Raw genomic sequence first — 21,398 nt, forward strand, 5'->3', positions numbered from 1 at the left:
TCATGCCAACTCAACGTGCCAAACATGTTCTGAAGGGACAAGCCGACGACCTAAGAAGAAAATCCTGCAAGTCCAAAGTAAAGACGTGTTTTTTTTTTTTTGTTTTTTTTTTGCCCTGACTGCCCAGATTAAATTCTTTTGGACAGTAAGGAGCAAGAGTCAATGTTCATATCTTAAATGTCATCATCTCGCCAGTTTGAGTGTCTGGACCACCCTGTCTGCCGTGACTGTTCACAGCTCTAGTGAACCGAAGGCGCACGTGCCCAAAAAGTAAACTACAAACTTGTTTTATGTATAGAAGGTACGTGAGGTTGACACCGTTCAGCAGTTAGTTTTCGTTTTTACAACACACGGCTGCTTCTCGTTGTTGCTATTGTCCACATTTGCGGTCATGTTATCTAGTGAGCATGTGTGGAACAGCCCATAGCTTAATGTCACATCTGGAGCCACTGGAAGTGGCGAATTGAAATCTTAACTGCTGAGAAAGAACACACTGCCCAGAGAGAGTAATTGGGGTCCAGTAACGATGTGAACAAACGAAATATCAGAATCTTTTGAAATAATGTTCCTTTACATGCTGCTATGAGAATGTGTATGTTGTGTTGGTTAAGTAAAAGAAGGCTTCAGGCTAAAGACACAAAACCCTTAAGAAAACCGAGCTGTCGTGGCCTCGGAGTGAAACATGCTCACAGGCAGAACAAACCCTCCTTTAAACGTGTCTCCTGCAGCACTTTCTCTCCTCTCAACCTTTTTACTGTCGCACTATCAGAAAATAAACTGCCCACTCCCAGCAGAAGTTTTGCAAGTGTCTAAGGTTGTGCGACGTATTCTTCAGAAACCAACTGTGATCCTTCCCAAGTTTCCGTGAGACAGCTTTTCTTACAGGCTGCACCCAATTGTCCCTGAGACGCTGTTCAAAACAACAACAACAAAAAAAAAACACAGAAACTGAGCTTCAAACTGAAAAGCTGCTCAAAATTAATTTCTCATCCTGAGTGTGTTTAAGGGCTTGGGAATAACTTGTAGCTTTGACCAAGGAAAAGCACTCAGTATGAAGAATTTAAATATTCTCCATGATTTATGGTGTGCTGCGTTTACAGGATTAATCCAATTATTCTCGGTGCATGGCACATTTCTTGTAGATAGAAAAAAAAAAAAAAAAAAAAAAGCAGGTTGTGTCTCCAAATCTTGAAAGTACAGTTTGTCTGGGGGCGTCAATCAGGACCACTGTCCCCAAAACCCAGATAAAAATGGATTCCTCTTTGTTCTGTGTGGAGCGGGGACAGCAGGTAGCCTCAAACAGCCCGTGCTGGCTGCAAACATGGTCTCTTCATTTTTACAGTGGCAGTGAGTCAGCCTCGCTCTGCTTTCGCTGTCTGCTCCTCCCGTGCTGCTGCTGCTGCTGCAGGGCCCCTAAAAGATGTTCTTAACTGCCTCCCAAGCCATGATTGTGAGGCAAGTTGACTGTGGTAGTTTGTCTTTCTGGGGTTGGAATGGCTAACCTACTTTCAGACAAGTGTGGATGTGGTCTACCCACCCGTGCAGACTATGCACCATTTTGCGCAGGTTTATTGTTTCCATTTTATGGCAGGATGAAATAGGCTATCGATTCAACTTGTCCTATTTCAACTTTGGCCAAGATTGGATTTCTAAACGAGCTGGGCTGGGCATCTCCTGCCGACCCGCCCCGGATCACAGGGGATCACAGCCACTGTGTGACTTGCAGGTCGGAGTGCGCAAAGCAAACGCGCCCCCGTAATTCATCCGCAGTTTCCAGACGGTGCGCAGGTGGAGGCGAAGAGGAGGGGAAGCAGCCGCTCAGGACGGACGGACGGACGGGACGGAACGGAACGGAACGGAGCGAGCGGGGATGTTGAAGACGCGCAAGAAAAATTCCACCTAAGGGAACGGACAGTTTTTCTCCACCTCGGCGCGGCTTTGACTTGGAACCACTGGCTTGATTTTGGCGCAGCTGTGAACCTTTTTTTCTCCATCATGATAAAAGTTTGACTCGAAAGAAAGAGAGAGAGAGAAAGAAAAAGATGCCTGTTTTTTCACGCAAAGCTCTGGATTCCAGCGCAAGTGGCCACTCATCACTTGAGAAATAGCTGCGATTCGTTCGGTCTCAATTTGTGCGGAGCCAGTTTGAGCCAACACTGGGTTTGCATCCGTTTGACTTAATGTCGCACTCCATAATGGACTTCCTCGGATTGTACTTCTTACAGCTGGCTCTCATTGGTAAGTGGATCTGCGCCTGCAATGTAAATTATAGGTGAACTCGTGCTGAGCGAATGCGTTGTTCTGCGGATGGTCGATGCAGCTCGTGTTTGACCGGTTTTCAGTGGGAGCTCATTAGTGCAACTATTCGCTCGCGTTCTGAAGAAAGTTGCACGATGAGATATTTTCCCTCCTTAGACCAGGCAAGTGTTAGTAGGAGCGGATGCTCCGCAGGGTCCCGGACCGAGCGCGGAGACAGAACCAGCGCAAATTCTTATCTATGTGTGACTGACAGTAATGAAGCGGCGGGACTTTTCTCTGGCAGAAGGTGCTTGCGTGTGTTTTGTCTCCGCCATGTAAAGTAGATTTTACGGTACTGTGCCTGCAGCAGCCCTGAATTTATTAATCTATTCCCCACCAGCAGGTGGATGTGGGGACGGATTACGCAGGACAAATAAAGCGGGATGTATATAATATCTGTTTGCCTGCGAAAATGCCAATGCAGGCAACTGTGTGTGCGTGTTTTCGCGAGCTCGTGTGTTATGTGGTTGGTGTGTGCGCGTGCAAGTGTGTGTGTCCGTGCGAGGTGCGCGCTTGCGCACCTGTCTTTGCAGGTGAATCGTGTCTGCACGTATATGCTGGGGGGCGGAGCGGCAGCTGTGTGCGGGGTGTGTGTGCGCGCGCGCGTTTTTGTGCGTGTGTAAAAATAAAATGGACCAATCAAAGTGGTGTGCAGGATGAAATGAGAGGCTGAATTCATGACACACACAGGCACGCGCACACACACACAGCTGGCGCAACTCAGTTCTTATGTTAGTGATGTTTTCTGTTGGTCTGATTTCAAATTCTTCTGTTGTATGAACTCTGACTTTTTCTGATTCGGCTGCACTCTGTTCTGCAAAACATCCCCACCACAGTAGGGGGGGGGGGGGGGGGGGGAAATCATCCTGCCAAGTGAGTGCAGGCTGGAAACAGGCCTTACAGGATGGAGGGATTTGTCTTTGGGAGATTTATAGCCTCGATGATGACAGCTCTACATCTCAGACTCCATTTCCTTTTGCCCCAGCTGTGCTCTCAGCCACTCGCGAGGTGCACTGAGAGCAGCTCTGCACGCAGGGACCGCGCTGCCATGTTCGGGACTCCCATACAACATGTTCCACCAACATGAACCTGAACATGCATGTTCTGCAGGACCCTGATCTGCCACACTCACCCTTGCAGAAAGTGATGCTATTATTTCTTTCCTCAATTTTCACATCATGTGAAAAATGTTTGTCACAGTGCTGTAATGTTACTCATGTTCTGTGTGGGGTGGGTGAATGGAAGCAAGATAAGAGAAGTGGGATAGGGAAGAGGGTCAGTCCCGGTCTTGTGTCATAGAGATGTGTCAAAACGGCAGAAAGTCTCTCAATAGGTTCTTATGATCCTGCCACACATGGAGGGGAGGGGGGGGGAATCAAAGGAGCTGAAGCAGCTTTAGCCTGAAGGTTACAGAGTGGGAGAAGGGGGGGCCAGTGTGAATCCATGGTGGGGGAATAAGAGGGAAGACCAAATGAGTTTTAAAGTGCTGTCAGGAATGGAGAGCACCTGTGTGATTGCTGGGGGGCAAAATGTCAAATACTAACAGGAGGTTTGGAATTTGGCCCAGTGACAATAAGGTGCAGGACGGCATGTGCTCCGAGTCAGCTCATGTAAGACGGATGAGATGAATTGTTTTACGCATGTGTTTGGCACTGAGTGAAACGGGCTGATACTTTCTGCATTTCCTTTTATATCATACAAAATCCGGCACGGCCAACGGGGAGTCCGACGTAAAACGGCAAAACACCCATGTCATGGCAAACCAAGCTTTCAAATGTGTGATACAACTCAGAAATAAGAATTTCTACGGAGACCTCGAAGGCAGCATCAGCAAGCGCAGTTGCTCCCAGGTGTGTGGACTAGCCTGACGACACTTAAGGAGACCCCCCCCACTCCAATGGCCACACACCCCTTACGTGGACCCTTTTTGGTCTGCTTTTTATTTCGAATTCAAATTAGCGTATTTACTGCTCAGTCTTATGAGGCTTCAGTGATTATCTGCTCGCGCCGCTCGGAACGTTTTGCAGTCATTACTGTAATTAGTTGACCAGATTTATCTCCATATTATTCTTTAAGTGGTAGGCAGTAAACGAGTACACGCTGTACTGCCATGTGCGATACGGAAGAGCGGTTTGTTCTGGTTTTACATATGGTGGATAGGTTTATTTACACACTGGTAATTCGCTGGTAAGAAATAAAAAGCATAAACATAAATGGGGTTTTGTCATTTTTTTGTTTCCCCCCCAGCTTGGATTTGGTGGGACTTCATCAGAAGGGGAGGGGAGGTGTGAATAGTTTTAGGGGGCAGGAGCCCTTCACACTAGTCCAGCTGAAGATTAGTTTTTGTTGGGGTGGGGGAAACCCAGAAAAATGGGTTCTTTTAGTATTTGTAAACAGTTTCAAAACTTGTAGTTTAAATCGGTTAAATTATGGGGAAAATCACAGATACTAAAAATAAACCGCTTGTTGAATTGTTAAACATTTGATTTTCCACAATCACTTAAGATTGATTGGGGAAAAAAAACCAGCAACTGAGAACATGTTGAGCTAAAGGCCAAAGAGTGATTCTAATATTTGTATCAAAACAATGCTGCATTAAACTCAATTACTAAATAACTGTTTTTGGTTGGTTCTTTTTGCACTGTAGCTAATCATGGATTATTCGTCAATCATGTCCGTGAAGCTCTTCAAACTACTGATTGCAACAAAACAGTCCTAATGATTTTCCTGCTTTTCGGAGACTCCAGAGCCAAGTTACGTAAAAGTAATTACAGTAAAAGTAAACAGACTGTTCATTACCATTCTTCACCTGCTAATTATACTCCCATTAACTTTGTGCTCTGGTTTTAAATAAAGTTTGAAGTTGTCTTCGTATTGGTCAAATTATTAGTCTCTGCAGTAGATTGATTTTTGGCATGACGTTGGTTTGAAGACTAATAGAACTTCTGATAACGTTTTCTCAAATCGGAACTTTCAGAGTTTATCTTTCAAAGTTATGCTTTGGGTTCTATTGAGACAAGTGTCAGTGTAAAGAAACGGGTCTGTCTGCGTCCTCGGAGATGGATTTTGTACCTGTGTGATTACGGAGCGTCTCTGCCAGATGGTGAGTCTGGACTGCAAGGATCAAAGCTTTACTCTGTTGATGCTAGGGATTCGCCAGGTATCAGCCACAGTGTGACTAATCCAGACTAATTACAGTTTTTGTCGTTAGGAAAGAGAGCCCCGATCTTATTGGATTTTAGAGGCAAATACTGATGGCAACATTTGGGGATTTAAAAAAAAAAAAAAAAAAATTGTATTTAAAGCTACTGTCTCGTACATTTGGGAATCTGTCATGAGACTCATGAAGTTAAATTCTACTCGTGGCATCTCAAAGATATATGCAAGGTACCGCTTGACGTCCTCAGGCGATGCACTGGGAACTTTCTCTGATTAATTAGAAGGGGGACCCTCGCTCCAAAACCTTATAGGGGAACCTGGTAGCATAGCAGTTAGTTTCCACGAAACAACACAGCTTCTAGCGCACGAGTAAATAAGAGGTGGCAAAAGTGCGAGAGGGTAAATAGCCAGTAAGATCAGAGGATGGCTAAGCACAATTGTCAAGAAAGCTAAAACCAAATGTGATCTCATTAGGACAGGAATCAGTTTGCAGTTTGCAAAGCCTGTATTCAGTCTGGAATACCAAGGCCTTTTAATTTAATTTCCATCTGCAAACTTCAAGTGGCTGGAACAGAAAAACATTAAAGCTTTTCTTTCTCGTCTCGATTCCCACACTAGGGATCACATTTATGATTGGAAGATGAACTCGGTGAAATGAGATGAGGGAAAATCAACTTGTTAGTGCTTTCAGGTGCACACATACTGTGTGTTGGCGACGCTGTTAGTCAGTTACCCGAATCCCACTTTAGTATTTCTGCACTGCGGCTTCTCTCAAACACTTGATAGTGTTGCATCTGCAATGAGCAAATGTCAACCAGTGAAGCAAGTCCTTTGACTTTGGCTCGAGTTTTAGGTGTCGTCGTTCTGTTCTGAATCAAGTCTCAGTTGCACAGCTTCAGGTTCTTCCTCTTCACATTAAGGGTCAGACTCCAGTTCACAGACGCAACACAATGTCTTACGTCTCCAGTGACTGAGATTATGTCATCGCAGCTGCAGCATAGAAATATCTTTAATTCACAGATCGTGTTGCCGCTGGTTGGAATGCGAGAGCCACGTCTCCAACCAATCAGAGTAGGCACTCATAATTAATGCAAAGCACCAGAGTGATGGAAGGCTTAAGGGAATCGTATTGTGTCACAGATACAGTGAGTTTAAACATTTTGAGTGTATGGAGACGGGGCTATGACAAATACACAACCAAACATCAAAACCGTTATGTGAATGTTTTGTTTGTCATCTTTTGTGAAACTAGAGGACGGAAAACGCCTCTAAATTATAACATAATTAAGTGGCTATCATGTAAGCGAAAAGCTGTCACGTTGGCTTCCATTTAAAATCATCTTTGCGTGTACCCGGAAACTAGAAGGGCAGTGTTCACCTTGCTTTACCTCCGTTTTGAGTCTCACCTGCCCCAGGTAAAATCAGTGCATTATAGCTGCTATAAACGCTTTGTCGTCTTAATTATCTTGTTGCAAACGTCCTCTGCTCGCTTTAACCAAGTGCCTGCTGCAGCAGGATGTAGGGTTCCCACATCACGTGTCAATGCCAATTTATGCTGCTTTTTTTTTTTTTCTTTTTTTTTAAATGTTTAAATATTTTTTCAGTGTAATACAAAGTTTAGTGTGGGAGACATAATTTGTACAGTATTTGAACATTTCACATGACATTCAGTACACAAACCCACACATTCAGACCTCTGGTGTATCCAGTCCAAACGTCTTCTCTTGCTCTCAGCCGTTGTTTAGCCTCATCGCTGTGCTTCTGATGCGATTAAATAATTTGTTTCTCACCTTTAATTGTGATAAATAATAAGGGTCTCTGCAAGTATGGGCTTTATGCATTTATTCTGACAAATATGAAGCTCAACCCCTCTCACCAACACCCTCTGACAGATGTATATTTCATTCTCACCCTCCTCCCTCACTGGCTCCCCCATAGCTGGATGCAGCGTTGCACAGTGTCTTGATTTCTCTCATAGCGGATACTTCATTGTGCCTTCAAGTTCCACTGTCGGAGGGAATCGAGACTACCGTCGCAGAATTACAGGAGCAAACCTAGTGGGATGAGGAGGGTGTGAATGCGAATATGAATAATCCATGTGTGACAGCGAGAGGAAGGATTTATTTTTCTGTGAGGTTAGAGCTGTCGTTGGGCATCTAATAGGATGAGATGTGTATCCTGTGTAGAGCCATGTTGCTCTTTAGATCCCTGGTGTGTCAGCTCAGTTTGGAGCCTTCAATTTACTGTGCTGCCACTTTTGAGTTTCATTAATACTTTGCTGATTGTTGGCTCATGCAGAGCACCTGTTGCGCAGCATCCCTGAAGGTAAAGACTGTAGGTAGAGATGGGGTCACACTGCCCCGCACCCAGCCTCGTCAAAAAAAACAAAAAAAACGAAACAAAAACTATCCGTCTTGTGATTGATTTTTATTGATTTAACTTGTCAGCTGTCTCCCACCGAGATAAAGCTTTCATTTGTTTTAAGAACAGTGTGCAGTTATGTCTCAGGAAAAGATTTGAAACAAAGTCAGGCTGCTGCAGGCGTGTTTTTTTTTTTTTTTTACTGGAGACTGATGACATTTTGAGGCAGCTTATTTATTTATTTATAATTTTTTTAATGGTTTTACAGGTTTTTCCAATGCACCGTTATCTCTACCAGGACAAGTGGTATTGTATGGTATAAAGAATAGATGGGAGCAGTTACAGGCGATCAACAGCGGAGAAGAGAACAAAATGGAGGCGCTAAGATCAAGAAAACTATTCTATGGAATCGCACGAGTCAAACTGCAGCTCGGATGTTGGCGGGGAAGATTTTGCACGGTGAAACTCAAATGACAGTGCTCCTTATTATGTTAAAATGCTGTCATTTCTACTGGCTTTTGTTGAGGGACGATTATGCCACAGGGACAATTACCCTGCCCTTGCCTTGCTTGAAAGGATATGGCATTTACCGCCACTGTATTCCATAGCCAGACGTTTAACTTTGCGATGAAAAGGCAGGAAAATGGTCCGGGGCTGATTGTGAGAGAGCCTAAAAGGCTGCAATTAATCAGAAGAAGAAAAGGGGGTGGGGGGGTGGGGAAAGGAAGCACAGAGTTGGCTTGACAGAGAGAATGACAAGTGGTAATGAAACAAGCTAGAAAGGCTTCAAGGCCCTTCATCAAGTGTTTACAGTACTTAAGGTCTGTAAGTGTGTCTGTCAGTGTGTGTTTGAGGATAAGGAACTTTCATTGTCTCATTGTGACTGGTGCAACCCAGACCCCTACAACAAAGGCTCCTATTACGCCACCGCTTCATTCAGAGCGGCGCTGGAGGTGACAATCATATTCTCGTCGGGCGTAGACGAGGCCCACGTGAAACCGTCTTTCCGATTTTTGCAAAGGCCGCTGCTTCTATTCACACGATATCGGGAATTAATCACATGCTGTCCCAGCTCGCTGCTGTCTCGCTCCTGTTCTGACCGTGTCCTCGCGCGACCCGGGTCGGAGCCCAAGTTTGCGCTTCTCATATAATCAGCGTTTTTCCGTTTGACGTGAGCAGAAAGGATTACATTGGAGTCACAAACGTAACCCACAGTTGTCACAGAGTCTTTGAGTGAACCAGCAGATTGTTCAACAAAACCTCATGTGCTTAGAGAAATGTCCATAATCCTCAAAGGCTTTTCTGTCCTGTTGCTAGGAGATATGCTTTCAGGTGTACAGAAAATAAATCAAATTAAATAATTATTATATTTTCCCCCCATGTAAGAAGCTGTCTGTATAGCTGCGTCCTAGTTTCATCCTTATTGTGTCCAGTCCTGTTTTTGCAGTTGGCTTCACACTTAGTACAACGACCTGATGTAGTAGATGACCTGACTGGGAACTCACTGGTAACTGACATGTTTAATCTTTATCAATAATTAGATTGATGTTTTGCAGCAGCGTATAGTTCATCCATTTCCTCTCTGAAATGAACTGTGGAACAATATTTTACACATACAAAAGTATCAGAGTAGAATTTATTGTACAACAATTGAATTACATTGTACAGCTGTACCTAATCATGTGGTCAGTGACTGTATACTGACTGCAGGACACTGTACCTAATTTTGACGCTGTAGACTATTTGTTCACCCTGGTAACAAATGGTCTGGTTTCGTTTGATAAAATGTATTGATCCGACGCGAGGGCAGCGCAGTGCAGGCGTGGTTAGTGCTGCCGCCTCACAGCTAGAAGGTTGCGGGTTCACATCCCTGACTCTGAAGAGTTTGCATGTTTGCACAGGTTGAGTTTGCATGTCAGGTCAACTGGTGCCTGTAGGTGTGAATGTATGTCCAAGACCTGTCCAAGGTGGACCCCACCTCTTGCCCTGTGACAGCTGGGATAGCCTCCATTCAGTTCATCAGGATTAGACAAAAACAACCCTGTAGCTCCAAACCAGCCTGCAAAAAAAGATTGACCAGCGTGTGTTAGTGATGTGACTAAAAGAGAGCAAAGAATGAAAAGAGCCTAGTTCTGTGCTACCATTTACCTGCAAGTCCAAGAAACAGCTCAACCCACTGGTGCCAGATTTTCAGTAGCAATTGTAGCTTGGGCTCCGAATCGCATCATCAAACTGCTCCAAAACATTAGTTTGACTGTTTGCCAGGCAGATTATTATTGTACTGGAAACACGTTTGTCTTTGTGATTCAAGACTGTGTTTCAATAGGTGCTTTTACACAAACCATTCCATGTTTTTTATTAGAACACGCACAGTGACTTATTGTTAATGCCGAAGTTTTATATGAAAAACTATCATCCCTCGAGACACAAACTGGAGCTGAAGTTTATCCATCTCTGCTTGCCACAGCTCACATTTAGGTCAGGTCATATTAAAGAAGCCGCTCCCTCCACTTGTCGTCTTACTTTCCCAGAGAACTCTCTGCAAATGAGAGCGGACCAGCGGGAAGCAGAGGGAGCACAGAGATCGCCGTCCAGAGCAGGAGCTGAATCAAGATGACATCCTGCTGTCTCTTCTGCAGGAGCCTCGGGATCTGCAGGGGAGTGGGGGGTGGGTAATTGGTTTCTAATCAGAGCTGCAGTTTCTGTAGTGGTGTTCTGCTCAGTCTGTTGAGATAGAAATAGAGGAAGAGTGTGAAATCAGGACTCGGGAATCGGGTTCGGTGCCAGACTGTCAACTGAATAAGCCAACAGGAGGTGGAGGAGGATGGAGATGAGTGGAACGGGCCAAATCGCAGCAGGCGATCCACCCATCCTGTCTCCAAAATGTGCCAGATAGCGTTTATGAGGGCTAATGAAAGAGGCTCAACACCCTTGCGTGGTTTCTAGCCCGTAGTCGGTCGTGGTTTGTTCAGCTGGTTATGTCTTCTTTTCTCAAATGTTCCATCTGATCAACATAGCAGATGGAAATACAGGCAGACAGAAAAAGAACCACAAACACCGAAAGATGTTCAAGATTTCATCAAAACACAAGCGGCGGTTATCATAGGGCATTTTGTGTCGTCTTTTTTTTGGGGGGGGGGATAATTATCACACAAAGCCTGATTTAACTCAGAAGCTGTAATTTGCCGTGTTTTTGCATTAAAAACATACTAAACAAGTACCATATGTTATACAATATCAGTTTGCTTTTTTTGTGATCCCTTGAGTGCTCAAGCAAATCCCACCATTCTGTTGAAAGCAGCTTTGCAGCGGTGATCAGAACATTTTAAAATAAACAGAGTAGTGATGTGGGCGAAGTTATTTTAGGGGAGCGATAGTTCCAGATATATTAAAAAGAAAAAGAAAACTCCTGTTTGACCCGCAGGCTTCACCTAAATGACTGCTACTCGTTGGAGGTTGGATCATCAGTACAAATAATGAGAAGCTGTCCACTCGTGAAGTGTGTGCACATCAAAACGTGAAGAGACGTGGACGGTGACTCCAGAGAACGGCCGAAACGTCCAATTAGCAAAGTTTAAATTCTCTTGCCCACTCGGCTGAGGGGCAAACCTGAAGCTAAAATTGACACTTTGCAGAAACACGATAAAAGATTCACCAGTTTTAAATCAATAGCGTATTGAATTTTTACATAGGGTTGCGCTAAATTCAACCACCCTGGCACGATGCATCACTTCTGACTTCATAATGGCCACTAAGGCCCCTAACAGATGCTAAAATTACATTAGGGTGCTAATGCAGAGAGGAATCTGTGAATGCTATGAAATTCAATACTGTACGTCTTAATTTGACACATTTCGACGTATGAAAAAATTGATTATTGCAGCTTTAATCCAAAGGATGTGTTTCCTCAGTAGAAATAAGCATAAAGCCATTGATTGACTGATCAAGGTGAGTGACAGGTGCTGTGACATTTGCTGTGGCAGGCGCGGAGACGCATCAACGAACTTTGTGCCTCAAAGCCAAAGAGCTGCATCTCGAATCCTGGGGAGAATGCGAAAACAGAAACCCGACGTAGACTTGGCCTCAAGGGAGTTGGGAGAAAACAGGTTTAATGCTGGTTTTGTCAAGTCACTTTCCAATCAGTGCAATTATATTCCACATTACGTTACGTGACGCTATCACATGCAGCTTTTTTTGGGGGGGGGGGGCAGTTTCCAGTTAAGCAGAGTAAGAGATGGAGCAGCCCGTTCCTCCATTTCTGCTCAGTGGATCATCTTCCTTTAAGCTAAGCTGATAAATCCTGCCTCCAAGACCTTTTTGTTCCAGCACATTAAATACAGTTTTTCCAGATTCACGTCAAATGGGATTTTGCACAACTGAGATTGACATGCTGAACACAACGCTTTGCTTTCCTGTTTTATCTGCTACATTTGTGCAGATTGTCGGTGGGATTACAGATTGTGGGGTTGCCGTGTCACTTATGGACATATTGGACGTTGTGGGGGTTGCACTTACATGTGGCCAACCACCCTTCTGCTCTCTCTGTGATACCTTTAGTAAAGGAATAAGTAACACTCTTCTTCAAAACACAGCGGTTAAATACAGATGAAATCTTGAGGCTGTGCACACGTCCCCCCTTTTTTTTTTTTTTTTTTTTTATGACTGAGACCTGAAGATTAGTCGAGCCAATATAACTAAGGTAAGGGAGCTTAGTAACACAAGAATGAATGTAAATAGGATTCGGCTGCAATGAAAAGTACAAAGTGGTCTAATTAAATCCCTCTCGATGTGAATTCAATTTCCCCAGGGCTCCCAGCATCCTGTCGTTGACTAAGAGATCCGCCTCTCTTTGTCTTTCTCGGAGCAAATTCCAATTAGGTAGTGGGTGTATGTTGGCGTGCCAGTCAATCAGCCAAAGCCTGTGCTTTAAGGATGATGACAGTGGCACTATATCGCCTTTTTTCGCTGCTTCTTATTTGGAGCAATAGCCAGTTAACAGACACATTGATTTTTCTTTATGTACTTGTTGAGCAAGACAGCCAGTTCATTTAGAAACTGGCCACTTGCAACCACACAGCGTTCATCGCTCCAAGGGTTTTTTTTTTTTATTCGAAAATATTGATAACACTCACGCAGCCTTTTGTACTGTAGCAGCTTGTCCAGCAAATTAGCGCTGGCATCCACTGCTAAAGTGATTTTCATCTCTTTAGAAAATTGAAACTATTTTCCCACGGTGTTATCCATTATGAGTTATTGTATCACTGTCTGCCAAACACACACTTTTTGTTGTTGCATTACATTTTTTATTTATTTATTTTTCACAAGCAACAAAAGCAAAGAGTGATGTGGAGGAGGACGGTCAACACCTACACCTGTCTTAATCCGATTGAGCCCTTGGAACAGAAATGAGAGAGAGGTGGACCAGGACTGCAGACAAATGCCGCCGCCGCCTCAAACCACAAATGCAAACATACCATTACCTTCAAATCCAATTACTGATGCCTGTTGATATGGCCAGTGTTGAACATGATGACGGGGGTCTGTTCCATTTGCCTTCAGAGGGCCTCATTTAGCTTGAGAGCTCTTTTCTTAAGACGTGTTTCTTCATGTGGAACAGTGAATATCAGGAGACAGAGGGGAGGGGGGAGGGGAGGCACTGAGCAACAGAGAAGTGTAGAGGAAGAGAGAATCAGTCCAGCTATCGTTTCCGTAGAACTGCTGCTTTGCCTTTTTCCCCGTCTGTGAGCGCACGTCTCATCTTTAGGCTTAATTAGCTGCTTTTAACTCCGTCCAGGGCCGGTCGTCCTTTCCGTGTGATTCTGGATTCCCACCCTTCGTGGCGTCCGCCCTTGCTACCGAAGTGTAACACAATCCGCTGCCATTGATCCAAGTTCACTTGTCGTCATGTTCGTGACCTTTCACAGTTATTTGATGATCTACTCCATCGACAAACCCCCAGATGTTAAGGCCACTTCTTACTTTTCTTTGCTCTTTTAAACAATTGCCTATTCCAACACTTCTTGGAAGCTTTTTTGCCCCCTTTTTATTGCACTGCTGTTGTCTATGTTGTGGATTAGGTCAGAACCATTTGACTTCCTTAGGGAGCACCTGATTGAATCTGAGTGAAGTAATGGGCAGGGTCTCCCGAAGTAAAGTAGAGCTTGAACAGAGCTGTCGTGGACTGGCTATCATCGCCTCATCCTGCCAGGCAGTGGATAAAGTGAGCGCCCCTCCTCCTCTGTCGGCTGTTGTGACCTCTTGTCTGATCAGCAACCTCAACAAACCAAGGGATTGCGTGTTCATGGTTTATGGTGTTCATGGAGTGAGACTGTGTCAAATCTTGATGACCACTACATGGGACGAAGGCCATCAAGGCACCAAAGAATGCCGCTACGTGTACTCCAGCCTTCACGGGGTTCATGAGGTTCCAGCTCCCATCAATATCATTTACTTGTACTGTGTACCAGCGTTGTACCAGCAGTTCCACGCTGAAGTGAAGTGGGAGCCGTGTGGTTGTACGCTCATGAGCAGTGGGGGGACTAAGAGCCCAAAACACATTAAAAGACCAAGAGGCCTCCCACAGAAAGCCAAGAATCTGCCAGGGCCAAAGCCGTGATAGATGATGAGGCACGGCAAAGGGCTTTATTGAGCCTGCAGCGCTGCTTGTTGTGACAACCTGAATGAATGAGATCCTTGGCATCTGCGGGCACAGTCGCCCCTCCACCCCCTTTTTTATTATTGCTTCTTCACTTACAACGATAATGTCAGCTCAATTTCTGCCATCAATTTGCAAACGCGGCCGTGAATTATGCAACACTTTGACCAAACGGATGGCCGCTGATCGAAACGGCGATGCTGAGGATATTTACGACCTTCCTCCACCCCACCCTGGAAGACCTTTTACAATTACGGAGGCAAGAAAGCATATGGGAATACGGGAACACACATTTCTGTGCTGGCCCTCTTGATTAGCTGAATGATAAATCCATCCCCCTGCTATTCACAGTGTGATTATATTTGTATCTACTGATTAGCTTTTTTTCCTCAATCACTGTGATATCAACCATGCAGTGTCTTATTTGACAGTAATCGCTTGTGAGATTTATGCATTTTAAAGCATACGATGTGTCATTGCGTGGTGTGTTTGTCTAGAACAAGATTCCACAGTCTATATTTATACCACCCCACGTCTCATGTGAAGTAGAATATGCAGAAATACACATTTGCTTATGTAATGCTTAATCAGCATTTTGGCGTCACGTTGAGCCAGAGCTGTTGGATTACAGTGAAAACATTGTTGCACCACATAACACGTTGTGATGCATGTCACCGTAAGTCACTGCTGCTTTGAACGTTGCATCACAGTCGCTTCAGAAGTTATATCAATGCATCTGACATTGTGTAAATGACGACATGGTCACTGTATCTGTTCATTGACTAGCCAGTTTACTGCATGATGTCAGATTGAAACAGTCCACACACTGAGGCAGAGACTTTTCACAAGAATGTTTTGTTTTTTTTCTCTTAAGGAGAAACTCATTTTGACAGATGGCAGGAAGCAGCTGCTTGTCGCTGGGTGTGTATTGCAGGAAGTGGAAACTCAGTGAAACCAACACGGCTGCTGAAATTTCGATGCCTGTACCTGAATATTTGAGTGTTTAGATACGTTTCTGAAATGCGGGTGACTTGCACTCTGTGCCAAAAAAGGGGTATTCAAGACAGACATTTCACCTTCCTACCAGCTAAATCCTCAGGTCAGTCATGTCGAACTGTTCCCCAACCCCAAGTCATTAAAGCCCATTGAAATGGATTGGCATGTTCATCAACGCTTGACTGGATGATTCCCATTCATCCCCCACCCGCCGCTTTCCATGTCCGTCTGTTTGCCCGTCTCTTGAGTTGTTAGAAGCCTCTGTCAGCCTTGTTACAGAGCCTACTGATCCGTGTCCATAAACCTGTGCAAAGGTGGACGAGGTATTAGTGAACTCGGGCTTTACACAGCTGTCTGACCAGTGGCTAAAAGCCCAACATCTACGTCATACAGAGGACACGTTGGTTACTGACAGTACTAGCAAAAGCTGAGCTGTCACCAACCCTGAGATGCATCAACAAATCGGCACGTCCTCACCGTTGGACTCTGCCGTTTGAACAATTGACTTTCACATGCTGTCAGATTCTCAGTCTCCTTAACTGACAATATTGAATTGCATCGGAATCATTTTGTGTAATGACCCCAGAGTAACAGCCTGTCTATGCTGCTCAGAGAAAGCAATGAACTGGTAAAGGCTTCTCAGCCTTATAATCACCCTATGTCCTCTACTACATCTTTATTGCATCCAGGTCTGCTGCGTTTAATATCCCGCTTTGTTAAATCAGTGTGTTTGGCTGCTGGCTATGCATATTTGTTTCCTGCAGTTGCTGTAATTATCCCTCGTGGAATCAGTTTTGTTGGTGATGTTTACAAGGAAAAAAGCTCCGTAAAAGCAGTCTACCCAAGGAGATGAAGATGTTTCTGACCCACTGGGAAATCTTTACAAGATCAACACCATTAATTACTAATGGGGGATTTCAATTTGATATAAGGCCAGTACATGTGGAGCACGTGCTGCCTGTGTACTGGTGTTTAATAAACATTTTAAAAATGAGGAAAAGGTGCTTATTAATTACGTATTAGGGTATATTGATTCATGATCATCCTTTTAGCTTTTTATTGTCTTTTTATTATCTGGACATTTCTGGCACAGGAAATGTAAAAATCCCCTCAGCAACACACGGCCTGAAAATGGCTGGCGTCAGAACTCCGGCCTTAAGTGCAGCGCCGCGGCTGCAGGAGCAGGAATGTTTCGAAAACGCAGAGCATGTTGCGTGGGCAGCTGTGGAGACTGCAGAAGAGCTAAAGACGTGTGAAGATGTATAAAGATTGTGTTTCTTGCCTGCGGGCCCCTTGAGAAATATCCCCGCTGACCCTCATTCCTTATGCTCTTGTCTCTGAGATATACAGAGGCAAATAAAGAAGAGGGGACACTTGGAGGGTCAGCGCGGCATCGGAGAAGAAGGAATGAAATGAGAGCAGTGACTGGGAGAGGGATTTAAAGGTGATGAAGGTGGCGAACAAGAGGCAGAGCAGCTGTGGGCTGAAGCAAGAGAATTCCGAGACAAGATTAATTAACTTATTTCCCACAACAGATCCCATTAAAGTTGCTGTCAGTAGCACTAAACCCCTCACTTATACATAAACTGAATACTGTGCATTTTCTTTCAGCCTCTGCTGTTTGTATAGATATATGTGAGTTTGCTGTGCGTTGTGCGCAAACTGTTCAGTCTTTGCTTTTACCATTTTCCTTGGATTGTTGCAGCAGCAGCCAGATACCTGTTGCTATGTTATTATAGAGAGCAGCAGATAGGAAAATGGCAGGCGGGTCTGTAAGCGCAGCATCTGGGTGATTTCGGTATAGCAGACCTTTCTCAAGGTCTATAATGCCAAAAAGTAATGGAGTCTGGAGAGGGACGTGTGTGTGTGTGTGTGTGTGTGTGTGTGTGTGTGTGTGTGTGTGTGTGTGTGTGTGTGTGTGTGTGTGTGTGTAAGAGCCTGGCTGGCTGCTGGGAGACGGGCAATGAAAGATTGATCAAGTAGGCTGAGGCCCTTTCAAGGTGAGATCTCAGTTCTGAAAAAGCGAAGGACCCCCATCCTCACCTTTTCCCTTTGTCGCTTCTGCATCCGACTCCTGTACTTCTGCTCATCTTTTTGCTTCCCTGGGGGGAGAGAAGGGACCGCAGAAGAGAATTAAGCTGAGCTGAGGCAGTAGGAAGTCTCATATTAGGCGAGTCAACCGTTGTGGACCACCCACAGCAATTTTTCACACCGTTCGCTCCGATGCCTTAGACAAAATAGTTAAGACTGCACCTAAAATTATGGGTCGTTTGTTCCTAACACTCGCTTAAATTTTTAAAGTTTGGTTTCACCAAAGAGTGTGGAAAACTGCTAGAGATGACCCAGCAGCGTCCTCCTCGGAAGTTCAGACAACTCAGATTTAAATCTGAGGTTTAAAACAAAGTCCCTGACTTTTGGGCCACGATCCTCTAGCACCTTAAGAACTTTTGCTTTTAATTTGTTTTTATTGTATGTGTTTCCAATATGTTTGTTATGGTTTTATCATGCGTAAATTGCGCGTGCGGCGTAAATTAGGTGTTGTCATGTCCGACCTATGAGCGCACTAAGGCTAATTAACATTTGTTGTAATGACTGAATGAATTTGCTTTACCTTTTTCTGTGGGTTTTTTTTTTTTCCTCTTCAGAAACATTGTATACGTCAGCATCATCAGACACAACGACAATAATGCCTTAATCTTCAACTTCCATCAAATTTACTGCAGCACCATTTGATCTTTCATATCTTTTTTTTTTCAGCCCCCCGCCCAACAGCTGCTCAGCTAAAACTAAACCCACACAAACGGTAGCAGGTTGGATCCTGCTATCACAAAGCAGCTGAAAAGGCATCTCCCCACCGCTGAGCTCTCGCGCTCCTTCCTAACAGAGCGGGGTGGCTCGCAATATGTGCTAATTTCGCAAAATTGATTTCCCACTCAATTCCATTTAATACAATTTACAGGCCTTAATTTAGGCTCAGTGTTTTTTGGCTCGGTGTTTTCACTTCCCATTATATCTTCTATAGGCCTTCAAGGGCAGAAAACTGCTTCAAACGTGTTAATCGTGAGCACACAGCATAGCAGCCGTCGCCTTAAAGGGTTACACAAGATCTGCTTTTCTGATTAGAAGTTTGCACTTTTGACTTAGTGGGCAACTCTGGCTGGGGCGGGGGGGTTAAATTAGGAACTCTCCATCTTCCCCTGAAGGGCTTCCAAGGTGCCCTTAATCAAAGTACTTACTGAAAAATTACCCCTCACACTCATGTTCTGTTAAAAATAATTATTTTACTTTAATTTTTTTTGACTTTATTGGCAAACGTTTGCGATTTATTTTTCCTCTCTATCCAGGTTCATAGATGCTAGTAGACCGTGACAAATGAAGTTCAGTTACTTGCATGCGATTGTGATTGTGTTTCTATAAAACCACCTGAAATTGTACACTCATCAGCCGTAACATTATGAACATTATGAAAGTAATTAACATTGATTATCTGTTGCACGGACACCTTTACATGGGTGGGATAAATTAGGGCCCAGATGAACAGTCACTTCGAGTGTGGCTGAATGAGTTCTTGTGGGATGTTGTCGGTATGCAGTGGTCACGATGAACAAAAAGTAGTGCAAGAAGGGAGAACTGAGAGGGTCGTGGGTGGTCAAGGTTCACTGGTGAACTTTTGAACCTCAACCTCTTCCTCAAATGATGTTGTTGAATTGTCACACACTGTCTTTATTACTTAGTTCTCCAACAGAGGCATTTGGCTGCTGAGATGCTTTGAGAGCTCAGTCCTCCAAAGCTAACTGTAAATCTTGTTATAAATAGTCTTTGATGCAACAGTCTGACTGCTAGAAATATTTCTGCAACATTCCTAATGCTAAAAAAAAACAAGAAATAGAACCAACAAATGGACAAATGTTTTCAAGCTGCAGCATGGGGCCCTTTCACTGTACAGGCCTTGCTGATCCAGGGAATAACTAAGCATCCGAGTCCTAAATTCAATTCCAAACCTATTTTTTTTAAATTGCAATAATATATATTGTACATTTTAAGCCATCCATGCTGTTTAAAAATCTCTTTTATTACTTGCCTCACGTGCACTCTCTTCGCATCCTTGGCCACATGATCACATTTGAATACAGAGACGTAGGTGTATAGTTAAATCAAGCAACCAAATGTGTGTGTACCTGCCGTGTGGAGCAACTGCACACATTTACAGAAACACACACCTGCATACATACTGGCCTTCACAAATAGCGGCCAACAGAGTGCACGGAACAATATATTGCATACAAAACATTTTAATTTGCACCCTGTAAAAGCATCACACATGCTGTATTCACCTCACACACTAGCAGAACAGCTGTGATTGTGCATAATATTCAGGGACGTATGTGAAGTTTGTTTGTGCAAAGGCACGTTTTCCATCTACTATTGTGACTTTTTGTGTATTCACTTCAAGAAGAGGCCTCGCTGATGGTTTTTACAGCCACATGTACCTCGAGCACCTACTGTAATTCCAAGAAACGTAGAAAATTGAGGTGCAGCCTTAGTGATTATCAAGCCACATTAAACTGCAAGTGAACATTATTTGTATCCATGGTGGAGCGAATGCATTGGTGGTGAAGGACCTGCAAAATCCCACCCGGCATTTGAAGTTACATTTAACCAATACAGTATTTACCATAGAAAAAACATTTCCACTCCTGTAGAAAACAGCTGTAATCAGCTCATATTGTTGTACTGAGGCAGTTACCTACTTGCAGGTGGTTGCGGTTCTGTTTACTTGTGTTTTTATTTGGGTAAATGCAGCTCCTGCACAGCCTGGATACACTCTCAGCATCAGGGAATATTTATTTGGAGACATGATTTATTCAGCAGACTGCACAGGATGTCATCACTTCCTCGTGGAACATATCTTATTGCCTTGTTTTGACGCCTTTATGATTGGTTAAGGATTAATTTCATTGGTTACGGCTGAATTACATTTACGATGAAAATCCATGTGTAAAAAAAAAAAAAAATTGAAACTAATGTCTCAAGGATGTGGATACTGACCAAACCCAAGTGCTTTTATCATCCACAAACTACTCGCAAAGCTATTGAGAGCTAAAGAGCTCAACCATGATCAGTTTGCACACTGGTAGATTTACAGTAATCTACTGTGGATGCTGTCTAAAAGCAAGTCCCAGAAACAAGCTCACCTTATACTTATTCAATAAAAGAGCTAATTTTACCTTTTTTTTAAAAAAATAGTCTGGAAGATGCAGCGGCAGAACAGGAAATACATTTTATTTTGAACTCTCCATCATTGACGAATATTATTTGCGCAATATAATAAGTTATGAAAGTGATTCACTGTGCAATCAGAACAAGCTGTCAGCCAACTACTTGCCTGGCCCAGGTAAACAACACTGGAATATTTTTTTCCCTCTCTTGCCTGGTTTGACAACTTCTGTGAAGTGCTGTGAGATGATGTTGACAACTTCACAATCACCTATTCGCATGATGCAACTTGTGAAAGACAGCAAGCTACAGCTGATTGCCACACAAGGTGTAGTCTGAGATGTGTCTCCTCCAAGTCGTGGCAAGAATGCACGATTCTATGATCGCCTAATGTGGCGCGCTGAAAATGCAAAGCCGAGTCCAATCACTGCACAAGGAAAACTTCATTTAATCCCATCAAAGCGAAAACACAGGTCTCCTATAGGCTGTGCAGCCTTATAAATATGCTCGTCAGACGGCGGCGAGTTGAGTCGCATAAAGGACAAATGATAGAGGGAGGGACACAGCTGTGGAGGTTCCAAAGCCCCTATGGAGCCTTCGTAGCGTGTTTTATGATCAGGGGCAGCCCTTCCATAGGCGTTTGTTGAAGGAGAAAGTCTCAGTCTTTGCCTTCATCTCACTCCCCACACATCCCATAGCTGTGTGCGCCGTA

General features: G+C 44.0%; 1 protein-coding gene across 4 annotated transcripts in view; it reads left to right on the forward strand.

The window, feature by feature from the left end:
- gfra4a (GDNF family receptor alpha 4a) overlaps window positions 1-21,398 on the forward strand; it is a 131,836-nt gene that overhangs the window by 19,962 nt on the left and 90,476 nt on the right. Inside the window, exon 1 of one of the 4 annotated variants that reach the window (XM_067479832.1) lies at window positions 1,288-2,238. The exons of 1 other annotated variant lie outside the window; for it this stretch is intronic. In XM_067479832.1, the coding sequence (XP_067335933.1) occupies window positions 2,181-2,238 (58 nt within the window). In that variant the 5' untranslated portion in view covers window positions 1,288-2,180. Of the gene's footprint in view, window positions 1-1,287; window positions 2,239-21,398 lie in introns of those variants that run through there. 2 more of the 4 variants (XM_067479830.1, XM_067479829.1) reach the window with 2 other exon arrangements.

The sequence above is a fragment of the Channa argus genome, chromosome 16 (assembly GCF_033026475.1).
Source record: "Channa argus isolate prfri chromosome 16, Channa argus male v1.0, whole genome shotgun sequence".
NCBI classification, from domain to species: domain Eukaryota; kingdom Metazoa; phylum Chordata; class Actinopteri; order Anabantiformes; family Channidae; genus Channa; species Channa argus.